The 13,949-nt window shown below is 51.1% G+C and overlaps 1 protein-coding gene across 3 annotated transcripts in view; it reads left to right on the forward strand.

Annotated features, from left to right (window-relative positions):
* Positions 1–13,601, forward strand: part of UBE2O (ubiquitin conjugating enzyme E2 O) — an 89,003-nt gene extending 75,402 nt beyond the window's left edge. For 2 of the 3 annotated variants that reach the window (XM_050919225.1, XM_050919224.1), the window contains 7 exons: positions 130–258; positions 1,775–1,864; positions 5,347–6,007; positions 7,007–7,143; positions 7,749–7,952; positions 8,859–8,916; positions 10,530–13,601. In XM_050919225.1, the coding sequence (XP_050775182.1) occupies positions 130–258; positions 1,775–1,864; positions 5,347–6,007; positions 7,007–7,143; positions 7,749–7,952; positions 8,859–8,916; positions 10,530–11,305 (2,055 nt within the window). In that variant the 3' untranslated portion in view covers positions 11,306–13,601. The remainder of the gene's footprint in view (positions 1–129; positions 259–1,774; positions 1,865–5,346; positions 6,008–7,006; positions 7,144–7,748; positions 7,953–8,858; positions 8,917–10,529) is intronic. The other variant, XM_050919222.1, reaches the window with a different exon arrangement.
* The last annotated feature ends 348 nt before the right edge of the window (positions 13,602–13,949 follow it).

Consider the following 13,949-nt stretch of genomic DNA (forward strand, 5'->3'; position numbering starts at 1 on the left):
GATGTCAAGTGGCCATGGGAGCTGGGATCCAAACTGCAGATGCAGGAAGCATTTTAAGTGTCAAAAGCAGAATCTAGAAATCAGTACAGTAGTTTGGCGCTAATGCGTGTGTGTTCTGTCCAATACCAGCTGATGCGGGAGGAGGAGGAAGTGAGTGTGTACGATATTGCTGATCACCCCGACTTCCGCTTCCGAACCACCGACATCGTGATTCGCATTGGCAATGCCGAGGAGGGAGCCTTGGCCAAGGAAGATGAGGTGAGTCTCAGGCATGCTCATGTTGCCTGAAGCAGCCTGCAGTCATCTTAGCTGGATTTCCTAAAGGACCTAAAAGAATTGGAGTCCTCAAGTCCCATTTGGGCACTCAGTGCCCACAATCTTCTTTGAAAATCCCAGCCTCTCGTGTTGCCTGATGCTGCTATGTTTTCTGCCCCCAGCTTAGCTTGAAAGGTCCCACGTGTACAAGGCACTTGTCCACCCTGGACGGAGTCAAAGGGCACTGGGATGAAGATATAAACCTGGAGGCCTAAGTAGGCACAATCTCAGATTTTAACCGAGGTCGCACTGAAGTCCTCTTTCGACGGTGAAACGTGGATTAAACCTGCCCTGAAAGTCGAAGCAACTGAAACCAAAAATGGAGAATGAAATTTGTTTGACTTAATTTAAATCCAGCAAGTATCTGTGCAGGGATCCCACATTGGGTTTTCAGTATCACTTCTAAGATGGAAAGTCCAGGGCGGCCCCAAACAAAGGGAGATTGAAGCTCAGTTTGTGTCTAGCTAGTGACCTTTGTTTTGCTTTGAGAAATAAGGCTGCTGTTATAAACTGAATTTACATCCTTAAATTGGATTAAGGAGTCAGGAGAGGTCTGAGGGGTACCTCCTTTTTGGAAAGAACGTGAGCTGTTCACTGGTAGTGGACCTCCTTAGGGCTGCAGGTCTTGCAGACCCTGGAAGTGACTCTTACACTAACAGATCTGCAGGGTAAAAGTGTAGGAAGACTTCTCAGCTCTCTGATAGGCCAAGTAGCAATAGCATGTCTAAGCTCCAGCAGCATGAAATACACATCTAAAGGTGCTCACCTGGTCTGTATAAACTTTGTTCCAGCTTAAGAAGCTATTTATTCTGAATGCACTAAACATGAGATTTAAAAAGCCAAATGTGGCGTGTTTGGCGTTTAAGCCTCAGAGCTTGAGGGCCAGCCTGAGCTGCAACTTCAAAGCACTGTCTACGCAGCTGTCTTTAGCGCATGAGTGCAAGCCCCTCTACTCCGATTCTGTCAGCCTAGGCTGGGTGGCTGGCTGCCATGGGCTGTGTAGACAGGCCCTAGCTCTCATAGAAGTGCTGGGCTCCGGGAACACACTGCAGAGTCTGTGTGTCTTCCTTCTACTGAGCTGGCTCAAAATCAAAATTCTTAGAACTACCACTAGATGGCCCCCTAAGCCAAAGAAATGGTGGTAGGATCCCATTTATAGCCAATCAAAAATACTTTCCATACTCACGAATTGGAGCTCTATAATATAATATGATTCACCGTTTCCCTAGGTGGTGACTTTCTAGTGTCCAAGGTAGTTTTTCATGGAAACATTTCCCCACTAAATAGAATCTCAGCAGCCTGGTTGCTCCTGGTGCAGCCCATGGTTTCACTCGATTCCCATGCCAAAAGCTTGTTTACTTGCCTCAGTTACCTGGAGAAAAGCTATTTCTCAAAGCCTTCCTTCTCTGTACTTAAGAAAGAGATTGTGATATTTTGTTTGCTGCTCTTGTTCCCATAGCCCTCGGTAGGACAGGTGGCTCGCGTAGATATCAGCAGCAAAGTAGAAGTAGTCTGGGCTGACAACTCCAAGACCATTATTCTGCCTCAGGTAAGGTGCTCCTATCTGGATGCAAAAACACTGCTGGAGTCTGTGTAAATGAATCTTACTATGTTTCTTCCTTCTCCTTTTACCTTCCCCACTGTGCGATGGGGGATTTCCCACTCCTGTCATCCTGGACGTACAAGTGCTCGGTCTTGTTTGGTCTCTCCCTTTTCTTGAAAACTAGCTTTGAATTTGATGACATCTTTTCATGGCTCCTGAGTGTTGAGAAGATGGTGGTGTTGTCTAGATTGTTACTATAGAGACAGATTCCCTCCCCTTCCCCCATGTATGCACACAGCACTGTCAATGACCCTCCTTCCTGACCTGCAGCACCTCAGTAATCCAATCATGGGGCTTCCATGCAATTATTGCGTGAGAAAGTTCTATCCACCGAGATCTGCCCGTGACCCTCACTCGAGCCCAGTCACTGCTCTGTTTTGCTAACGCATCACAGTCTGGCCTGAAACCCCTGCTGTCCTAGCGCTACACCATTGCTGAGCTATTGCACTAAATTAGATGGTAGAACTTGATGGGCGGAAAGTTCTGCGGAATCTGGACTAGAACCACTAAATGGTGACCTAACCTAGGCCTCAAACCCAAATCTCTCCCCAGATGAGCAGTTAGAGGTGAGCACGGTGCAAAAGCCAAGAAAGACAACGCATTAATCCACTGCCTAATGAACCACTTTACTTTGTATTCCACATCTTTGTTTCCAGGCTCTTTGAGCTCTCTTCGAATGCCTGTCTTTGCCTTCCTTTTAGTCCTGTCTCCTCTCCTCTCCTCTCGTCTTTTTTAGTGACAACAGACATTCTAAAGAAAATAGAATACCTGCCTTTGTAGGGTCCCATCCCCTATTAGAGCAGCACAGAACACAGCGCTTCTCTTGCTACAGAAGCTCATTCATGTCCAGAAAGCAGTTGATGATCAAGACTTTAAAAAAACAAAAAAAACCCCTCAAGCAGCTCTGCATTAATGACAGTAGAATGGTCAGTGCCTGCACTATGGAAATGGAAGAGGATGTTACAAAGCAGTCTGCTGTCTCCCTTCCCCCTGTTGTCACATGTGACCGGATCACAGGCAGAATGAAAGGTCTGGTGTGTGCTCCACAAAGAGCTGCTCTCATGCCGCGCCTCTACAGCAAGCTATGTCACTCTGTTCCCTGGGATTCTGTCTGAACATGTAATTACAGGACTTGGGTGAATGTCGAGATCCTAAGTTATCTGCTGAGAACTGTAATTTTCGTTTCTGCACGTGTGCCAGAGACTAGCTGGTTGAGCACTTTCAGTGGAGCTAAAAATAACCATGAAGATGGCATAACTGGCTGACGAAGCAGCCTTTCCACTCAGACATGGGGTAGGCCACAAGGGCAGGAAGTCTGGTGGCCTTGGTCTAGCTCCCCGGGATTTAACCTTAGCTGGCGATCGGTTACTGAGTGGCCTGCGACTGGCATAACTGTGCTGGTGCAGGTGGGGATTTTGAGGCTCCTTGGCAGAGCTCTGTGTATGGAGAGCTTGTACAGCACATCTGCATGCCTGGCTTTTAGCTACTGTGATCAGTGTGTCTTTTTATGAGCTGTATAGGTTTTATGCAACATCACTTTAACTTTCAGAAGTTCGGGATTAAAACTTACCATTGTACAAACCTCTTTAATACACCTTACAAACTACTGCTTGTCCTGAGCTATCCGTTCGGTTTTGTTCCCACGCCACACATGGCAAACGGGGGGATAGATGAGTCCAATTTGTATCCAAGTTGATACATCTTCATGTCTGCTTTGCAAGGCTGTCTTTGAGAAATGTAACACACACAAGTCCCCTGAAACTTAGAGCTGCAACAGTGGGGGTGGAGGGGGAGGGGTTGTGATGGAGTTTGGGGAAGCTAGACTCTCAGGGCTTGTCTACATCACAAAGTTGCAGCGCTGGTGACGGGGTTACAGCGCTGCAACTTAGGAGGTGTACACATCTGCAGGGCATCACCAGCGCTGCAACTCCCTGTTTGCAGCGCTGGCCGTACTCCTGTTTTGTCTCGGGTGTAGAGGATCCAGCGCTGGTGATCCAGCGCTGGTAATCAAGTGTAGACACTTACCAGCGCTTTTCTTGACCTCCGTGGAATAAGCAGGTATCCCAGCATACCTGAGGATACCTCTCTGGTAATCAAGCTGGTCTCCTTCCCCGGTTTGCTCCGGTGTTCTCCGAATCCCCCCCCAAGTGGGTCTCCTTCCCCGCGGTTTGCAGGGGGGCTCGGGGAACGCGAGAGCAAACCGCGGGGAAGCAGGTCTCCTTCCCCGCGGTTTGCTCTCACGTTCCCTGAACCCCCTCCCCGCAAGCAGGTCTCCTTCCCCGCGGTTTGCTCTCGCGTTCCCCGAACCCCCTCCCCGCAAGCAGGTCTCCTTCCCCGCGGTTTGCTCTCGCGTTCCCCGAACCCCCTCCCCGCAAGCAGGTCTCCTTCCCCGCGGTTTGCAGGGGGGTTCGGGGAACGCGAGAGCAAACCGCGGGGAAGGAGATCTGCTTGCAGGGGGGTTCGGGGAACACTGGAGCAAACCGGGGAAGGAGACCTGCTTCCCCGCGGTTTGCTCTCGCGTTCCCCGAACCCCCCTTGAAGCCGCCCAACAGCGCTGCAGTGTGGCCACATCTAACACCACTTGCAGCGCTGGTTGCTGTAAGTGTGGCCACTCTGCAGCGCTGGCCCTATACAGCTGTACTAATACAGCTGTAACAACCAGCGCTGCAAAATTGTAGATGTAGACATACCCTCAGGGTACATAGTGAAGAGGGGTAGGGAGAAAGCACATTTATAAAACAGTCAGGTAAGCAATTCCTGTAAGGCTTCCTTATCCCAATTAAACCTTAAAAAGTGGCAGTGAAGTACAGTGGTTGGAGACTACTCACAGCTGAGCACCGATAGCAGTTACAATGTGCCACACAAGAAGATAGTGAAACATGCGCATTCTAGCTAGTTCAGACATTGTTTCTGTAGATGCATGGAATGCAGACATAGCCAAGCTGGGGTATTGTATTCACACAACAGCTGGCTTAGTTGCAAAAACAGAAATACAAATTTGACACATTAACATCTGCAAAATTTGTGTGGGGTTCAGAAAGCTGGGACTTCAGTCTTGCAGTTCTAGCATGCATGCTGTCTCTGGTCTGCAACAGAAGCCCCAGCTTTTGGGACAGCTGTGTTCTTTTTAAAACTGACCCGGCTATTCCCAAACACCCTATTTTCTGGCAGGGGAGGGGAAATGCTGATTCAGAACCCAACTCACAGGAACTTCATAAATGTAGGACTCAGCTCAAATAGAATCCACATTACATAGATAAAGGAGAAATTGCCTTTTGGGGAGATTTTGGTATTGCTAGGATCACTGTATCTAACTGCCCGTTTCCTTTTAACAGATATCTGATTTATCTCCATCCAAGATGACCGTAAATAAAGCATGTTCGTTTCAGCCCTATGCCACCTCACTTCTTTGTTTTTGATTCCTTTAGCACTTGTACAACATAGAATCGGAGATCGAAGAATCTGACTATGATTCTGTAGATGGCAGCACCAGCGGGGCATCCTCCGATGAATGGGAGGATGAGAGTGATAGCTGGGAGACGGACAATGGCCTTATGGAAGACGACCACCCAAAAACTGAAGAGCCGGAGCCTGAGGAACCTGTAGCAGAAGAGGTGAAAAAAGTAGAGGAACAAGTGCAGGGTGCCGTGGCTATGGCGGTTGCTGATCTAACTGCAGAGAAAGCAGGGAAAGAGGGAGCACCCAAGAGTTTCCGAGAGCTGAAGGAGGCCATCAAGATCTTAGAGAGCCTGAAGAACATGACTGTGGAGCAGCTGCTAACGGGATCTCCCACTTCGCCGACAGTAGAGCCCGAAAAGCCCACCCGGGAGAAGAAGTTCTTGGATGACATCAAAAAACTGCAGGAGAATCTGAAGAAGACCTTGGATAACGTGGCCATTGTGGAGGAGGAGAAGATGGAAGCTATGGTGGAGACAGAGAAGAAAGAAGAAAAAGCTGAGGCGCAGACGCCGGTGAGGTCGGAGTGGCCTAGTGAGACCCCAGTGCTCTGCCAGCAGAGCGGAGGCAAGCCTGGAGTCACCTTCACAAGTGCCAAGGGGGAGGTCTTCTCTGTGCTGGAATATGCCCCAGGTGAGTGTGACACCTTGGGGCTAGACTAAGTCTTCAGATTCTTCTATTGCCTTCCCCATTGAGACTCCTGTGCCCCAGCAGGAGTCCCCTGCAGTCACTCACTCTCTCTCAGTGGCCCTGCTTCTAGGAGAAGGGGAGAGGCATTACTACCTGGAATTTGTAAGTCACTTAGGAGGCTCCTTTAATTGCCCCTTTCTATCTATAGAGGAGTCTGGTCTGGGAAGTGACCCTGGGTCTTTTGCACGTGCTCAGAGCCTTGTCACATGTGACATGGTTGTAGTACAGGTTCCCTTTCTTTCCCTTTTTGGCTGTTCTGACTTGGACGCTCTGCAGCAGTGTGCACTGTAGGAATCCCTTACCTCAAAGATCGGCACTCCAGCATTGCTACTGGCTGCTGCAATCCACAACCTACCAGCATGAAAACCCCCTTGTAACCAAGTTTGAAATGAGTTTTTCTTGGCTGCGGGAAGGTGGAGGGCTGGAGGGTGAGAGGCAGAATGGAGACAGCTGCTGATCTTGTATCGATTGTGCCTCCTCTGAGTGCAGTGGTCCTTGTTGACTCAAACCAACTTTCACCTGCCAGAAATAAACAAGACTGCCTGGTTCTGTGGTGCATCGGTGGCAACACAGCTTCAGATATCTGGCAAACAGATCATCTTGGACAGGTCAGCTGGGAAAACATACCCAACCTCTGCTTTGAGCCTGTAGCTGTGGCGAAAAAGGGGCTATTAACACAGCTCTTCGGCTGAGGTGTAAATTCTTGCCCAGAAGTGGTCGCAGCATAGTGACTGTAGCGCCTGGCTGCTAACTCATGGCTTGAGATCTCCAATAATAATACAGCCATGTTTCCCCAGCTTCACTGACCAGTATCTTCTCTCTCTCTTCCTCATGACACTGGGCACAATTGTTGGGAGGGAAAAAACTTCCCTTTGAAGGCATTTGATTTTGGAGGAGGGTTTTCTGTAATCTGATGGGTTGTAATGCTCCCTCGCTCCTTAGATACCCACGCGTTTAAGAAAATGGAGTTCCAACCACCAGAAGCCAAGAAGTTCTTCAGCACAGTCAGGAAAGAAATGGCACTGCTGGCAACTTCTCTGCCTGATGGCATCATGGTCAAGACGTTTGAAGACAGAATGGCAAGTCCATGTGCTCCAGTCTGTTTGTGTGTTAGCAGAGTGACTGGGAGTAGCCTGATAGTTAAGGCTCAGGAGGGAGTTTCAGACTTAATCCCTATTCTGAGCTGTCAAGGCATCTACACTTGGCAGAAGTTTATAATTACAGTAAGTTGGCTTCCCTTTGCATTTCCAAGAGCCCTGGTAATAAACAACGAGTAGGTGGGAATCTGATACTAAAATTGCTTCACCAAATAAACCTGGGCGGTGTAATGAGGCCAAGCAGGGAGCGTGAGCGGGTGGGGAGCCAACAAGGCAGCGGGCATAGCTTGTTTCAGATCACTCCTCTGGGCCTGCAGAGTGGAAGTGTGATGGGTGAAGTTCAGTGTCTCTCAGGTGAAAGACCACAGCCCAAAGCTAGCACCCGCAGGAGATCTGCAAGGCTTGAGCTAGGTCTCCAAGTCCCCAGTTAGTATTAAGCTAATTAAAGCCCCTAGCTCTTCCTCCCCCACCCCTCAAACTCAGCTCTGCCTTGTTACCAGGGCTTGCCTCTTTTCCTTGGACAGAGGGCAGCCCTGGCATTCACTCTAGCCTTTGCCTCTTTGTGCTCACATCTCCTCTCTTCACAGGATCTCTTCTCAGCACTTATTAAAGGACCCACACGCACTCCTTACGAAGACGGCCTCTTCTTGTTCGATATCCAGTTACCCAACATCTACCCGGCTGTCCCCCCTCTCTTCCGCTACCTCTCCCAGTGCAGCGGGAGACTGAACCCCAACCTGTACGACAATGGCAAGGTTTGCGTCAGCCTTCTGGGGACCTGGATAGGAAAGGTAATGCTGTTTTTAGTCCCTTTGCATGGCACATGGCTTTTAAACGGAGCCAGACTTCCACCACTAGGCAGCGGGGTTTGCTGCTTCCTGCTGGCCCTAGAGGCCTGATGGTTTTCCAGTTCAGAGAGCAAACTGGGGAATGAGGGTCCAAGCTGTGTGCTGGCCCTGTCTGCATTGGGCTTGAACCTGGCCGGATAGTCTGGATAGATGGATAGAGCCAAAAGGAGTGTTTGAGACAGGTTTTGAAAGAGTGTCTCAAAACCCATGTTTGTCCCTGGAAGATGAGCTGTGGACTGGCTAGTATTAGCCACAGGCCCCTGTTGGGACTGAGGGTGTGCGCAGGGATCATAGTGTGAACACGGGTCATTCTCCTACCCTTTGAGACTTGGTCTTTCTGGCCTTTTTTTTTCCTTCTGTGCGGTGAGCAGCCAAGGCATGCTGGAAAGAGGCTTAGCAAGGACATAGGGGGCACAGTGAGTTTAGGGCTGGAAGGGTGTCTCATTCCTGCTTGGGCACCACAACAAATATCCAGCCAATGACACAATCAGTAGGGCTGGTGCAGGCCCCTCCTGAGACCCCAGTTCTGGAGCAGGGCAGGTGCCACATAAGGTGTACAAGCAGCTGTCCAGGGGAAGCTTCCACAGTATCTGCCCAGCCTGAAGCCAGTACAGTCGGCCCATCATTGTACCCACAGGCCTTTTAAAATAGGTGTGCACAAATGCAGCTGGGGTTGGGCCCAGGCAGCAAATGTTGAGTGCACCTTGGTCACTATAAGCTGCAGTCTGAAGACTGTTTTCTCCCCTGTTTTCTGTTTTAAATGCTGACCAGAATGTATGCTGCATTCGCTGTTGCTCATGAGAAGCTGTCCGTGATAACTTGTGGTGTGTGTGTGTGTGTGTGTTCCAGGGCACAGAAAGGTGGACCAGCAAATCCAGCCTTCTCCAGGTGCTCATCTCTATCCAAGGTAAATGCAGCTGCAGAGCCGGTGGGGAGTGGAGGGACACTGAGACACCCCCCCTCCGCCTGCTGCCTTGCTGAGCTGTGTGAAGGAACACACTTGCCCATCTCAAAGCAGCAGGGCAAGCTGTTACCCATCCCTCTGACTTGGCTGCCTTCCATCCCTGTAACTTTCCTTCAGCCTGTTCCTCTCTGCAAGAGCAGGCCTCGCTAGCATTTTGCTTGTTGCCCTGTGCCTGGGAAGGTGAACCACAGCCGCCTCCAGCCAGCTGCTAACACCTAAAAAAGCTCCTAAGAGGAAGGTTCTGAGGTTGCTGCTGAGCCTGGGTCCTTCTCTTTATAGGCAGTGAGTCACTAGCCTTGCCAGCATCTGGTTTATTTTTGCCCACATCAGTTGTTTACACACTGGTTCCTAAACTGCTCTGTGGGCTTTTGAAAGGAAGCACAGGTATGCCCAGGCCCTGCAGCACTGACTTGCCTGACCAAGACAGCCTGTACTGCTAAACCCTGCTTGGAAACTCTCTAGCAAGCAGTTTGCTGTCCAGAAAGGCCAGGGCCTGACTTGGGAGTATTTGGTCTATGGTATTTGATCTCTCAGCCCTCTGGGTGTCTTCCCAGAACAGAAAGGCTGTTTCTTGTCTACAGAGCCCATAATCCCCATTTAGAGGATAAAATATCAACTTCTTGCAAACTTCTCTGGATTACCAGAGAGATTTGTTAATGCTGCGAGCGCAGCCTCAGACCTCTGCCTTCTGTTGCCTGGTCGTGGGAGAAATGTCATGTCCCCACCGTCAGGAGCACTAAAGCAGTCGGGGGCATTGCCAGCAGGGTGGCGCTGGCCGTGTCATCACCACACACAGGCAGAACAACCAGTCTAAAATGTCAGCTGGAGAGCTCGGTGTGGGTGATTTGCCCACAGCTGTGCCAGACACAGTGGCTGGAAAGGAAAAGCACAAAATGTGGCCCAGTCGGCACTGAAAGCAGCGTTGGGTGTCACTTTAGGGAATGGTTTGATTCTGTTACCACATTTTTTTTCAAGCGTTTGTCCCTGAAAAGTGGGGAGCTAACCCCAGCGCAGGCAAGGCCTGTGAAATATTTCCCCCTTCATCGACTCTTCTGGTGCCTCTCTGTTCTGGCAGTGCACCTTGTCCCTCACCCATGCTGAGCTAGCATCTGTACCTGTTACTAGTCCAGTCATGGCCTTCTCCCAAGCCTATGCAGTTCACTGCAAGTGTTCCTGTAGTCTGAAAAATGATCACCGGCCCCTGCTAGGAGGCCACCAGACCTGTTCTCACAAGTGTCCCAAGCAGCGTCAGAGGCCGAATGAAATGCTAGTGCAGCAGCTAGACATGCATCTGCCCGGATTGCCACACGTTACCAGTCCAACATGGCAACCTTGCTCTGCTGCTCCCTCTGCCTGCATCCCTGCTTGCCATCTTTGTGCTTCAGGGGTCAATATGGCAGCAGCCGAAGCTGGAGGGGGCTTCCTGGTGGGGAGGGCAGTGATAGATTGAGGCCTCAGCACTATTCAGCAAAGGCAGAGCCCAGCAGCTCCCCCTGTAGATCTCAGGTCAGTGTGAGGTTTCTGTTTAACTCTTCGCTCTCCCTCTCTCCTGGCAGGACTGATCCTAGTGAATGAGCCCTATTACAACGAGGCAGGGTTTGACAGTGACCGGGGCCTTCAGGAGGGCTACGAGAACAGCCGCTGCTACAACGAGATGGCCTTGATCCGCGTGGTCCAGTCAATGATGCAGATGCTGCGCAAGCCGGTGGAAGTCTTCGAGCACGAGATCCGCGAGCATTTCCGCTGCAACGGTTGGCGCCTGGTCTACCGGATAGAGTCCTGGCTAGAGACCAACGAGCTGGTGGAAAGGAGCCACGAGCACGCCAATGGGGCTGATTCCTCCTCTCTCCTTTCTGTTTGTGGCACCCTGGCCGAGAGCCCGGTTGACAGTATGGGATTTCAGGCCGAGTACAGCAGCCCCTTGGAGCAGGAGCTGGGGGCAGCAGCGGCGGCCGAATTTTCCGACTTGGCACTAGAAGGGAAGGAGGAGCTGGAAGACTCTGGATGTGGAGCCTCGACACTCGCGGCCAGCGACGGCCATCAGTATTCAGACTCCGAGACCATGAGCCACGCCAGAGGGCTCACCCTGGCGAGAGACCTAACGGACGAGTGTAAAGCCGCCCAGGACTCTGCCTCGCAGCCTAGTGTGAAACCAAAGAAAAGGAGAAAGAGCTACAGGAGTTTCCTCCCCGAGAAGAGCGGTTACCCTGACATCGGCTTTCCCCTCTTCCCTCTGTCCAAGGGGTTCATTAAAAGCATCCGTGGTGTCTTGCAGCAGTATCGAGCTGCCTTAGTAGAGGCCAATATCCCTGAGTGGAGAGAGGACAAGTGAAACGTCGGGTTAGGGGCAGACAGGTGCAGAAGAGAAGGGGGAAGCAGCAAGGAAATCAGCCAACGCTGTTCCCAATAAACTTATGTTGCTCATTCCCAGCTCTTTTCCCCAGTTTGGTGGGTTTATAAAGAAGGCCGTAGCTCAAATAGCTCATTCCTGGCTGTTTACTTCCCCCAACCCCTCCCCCATTCCTCACGCTCGTTTGATCCTGAAGTGTAAGGAGTTGAGCCTTCCAAAGCAGTCTTGCAGCTGGGACCCTCAGTGCTCTTTGGTCCCTGGGCATCTTTCGGTGCACAGTGGGCTCCACCCCCTGGCTGCTATGTCTGACCCCAATGTTCCAGTTGGGTTTCAGCCCTAAAGGTATGGTTACTGTGGTGTCCGATGCTGAGAGGCCGTGTCCTCCCAGTCCTTCCACTTCCCTTCACTACCACGTCTTGTGGCTTTCATGAAGTCTGTTCCAGCTTGAGAATACTTTGACATTAGACTTTGGTTGCATCAAAGTCTCCTGCTCCCTATGAGGTGCCTTCACATAGCTGGTCACTGACAGATTCTCAGCTCACCCACTCCTTTGTTTGGTACTTAGGGTGCAGAGATGAAGTGCTAGACAGGCTCCTGTTTAGCCTTGGGCAATATCCTGGGGTTTCCCTGTGGTCCTGGCCCTCTGATCTCTCGCCTGGAAGTAATTTCTCCAAAATAGTAAACACATTTCCACTCCCTGTCCTTGCCACACCTGCTTGCGCTTTGCAAACGTACATGAGTCAGCTTCCTGCTGGCACTATTCCATCCAGCAGGAGCCTTGGAGCCCCATGTGCACTGCTTCAGCTTGAGTCCAACTGATCAGCAGCAAAGGTGGATCTAGGGTAGATGATGTAGCTTCTGTTTGGATGTTAAACCTAGTGCCGCTGATCCCTCTGCACCTCTTCAGCTGTTGATAAATTTCTCAGACTGCAGCTGTTCCTGAGGCTAGATCACAAGTATAGACCTGTACCTGTGCGGTGTGACTTCACTCCTGCTGCGGCAGCACGGGCTGCAGTAGGACACCGCATCTTTAACAAACACAGCTTTCACGGTGTGAGCCACTGCTCATCCCCAACCCTGCACAGGCCGGAAGCCGGCAGCATTGGAGACCTTGCATGTACATCCGTGGTGCCCTCTACGGTGCTGCCCGGTAGCTATAGGAAACGGCTAGTGGGACGTGTGCGTTAGCGGAGAGGGGTTTACACTGAGTACTTTGAAGGGGGTATGATGAAAGCAGTGCTATCTGCGGGTATCCTATTCAGGGTGTCTGCAGCTTGCTTTTAGTGCTTTCTGTGTGCTGCTGGAGACCCCTCGTCAAGCCCGGCTTGATTTGTCAGGAGTCGAGCCTGACAGCAAACTCCCATCTGACGTAGGTGAGAGAAGCCCATTTTCCGCCACAGAGGCAGGCCAGCTGTGTCCTCCCCAGCGGATGAAACTAGCTAGCGATGCCAGGCTTCCACGTGGAAGCAATAGCTAGGCTTGTCTTTCAGCGTGGCTAGTAAAGATGGGAAATGAGGCTAATTCCTCACAGGAAACCAAGCCAAATTCCTCCTTGCCAGCTCTCCCACCACTGTTACCCCTGCCAAAGCCAGGGACTGTCGGGGTTCTGAATTCGAAGCTGAGAGCGGAAGCGTCAGCAGGCTCTCTCGCCACATTTGCAACGTGCTCCCAGCTGCCTGGATGGGTTTGGAGCTCGACTGCCCATTGTCCACTGGAAGAAATTTGATAAGAGTCCCATTGGCTACATCCAGCCTGGGGTCGGACTTCCCCGCTGGAGCAGTGTGCCACTGGGACGGGGTCTCTCACACACTGACTCTGGTCTGCACGTCAACACTGCAGAATCCTCCGCACTAGCTGCCACGATTGCTCAGGAGAGCTGCAGGTCTGGATTAGGGAGCTGTGGGGGTGGCCGCACGTTAGGCTTGAGCGGCAGTAGCATTGTGGGGTTGGGTCTGGTGCAGTGGTTCCTGGCTATCCTCCATACTAGCCAGCATTTCATGAGCAAGAAAACTGACTCCAGTGTAAAAGGGCAGGGCTTGGATGCTAACTGATGTTGTCGTTTGGGGGTGAGTGAGGCATCTGGTGCAGGGGGTTGCTCCACACATTGCTAGACATCTTACTCATTGTACTGAAGGCCAGACCGCGACTTACAGACTCATTTCCTTTGGTGTGTCACTGCATTCCTCTCTCTGCAAAGGGACAGGGGAGGAGAAATTGACAAGCTGCTTATTAGAAAGACACAAGTAGAGAACAGAATCTGCTCACGTGCCTTGGGGTCTCTAGCTGCCACAGCAAAAGCCAGCTGTAGGAATTGATCTGTTTGGAGGAAGGTGGTGGGAGAAGAGATGCCATTGTGAGAGCCAGCCTGACTGTATGCCAGATGGTTCCTTCCCCCTCCTAAGAAGTCTGCCTCTCTAATCATAACCAAGAGCTTTGCACAGGATCCTGGAGGTTTCAGCTGGGAAAGCTCTTGTTTGTTGGCCTTGGGGAGGTTGGGGGTAGCGAGGAGGTTCTCCTGTCCCTTAAAAGCTGGAGCTTTCCTAGCTCTTCGTAGCTGTCTGCCCCTAACTGAGATGCGCACAGAGGTTTACAAGTTTTCTAAGCTTTTGATCATGTGAAGCTCCGG

The sequence above is a fragment of the Gopherus flavomarginatus genome, chromosome 12 (genome assembly GCF_025201925.1).
Source record: "Gopherus flavomarginatus isolate rGopFla2 chromosome 12, rGopFla2.mat.asm, whole genome shotgun sequence".
Lineage (NCBI taxonomy): Eukaryota > Metazoa > Chordata > Testudines > Testudinidae > Gopherus > Gopherus flavomarginatus.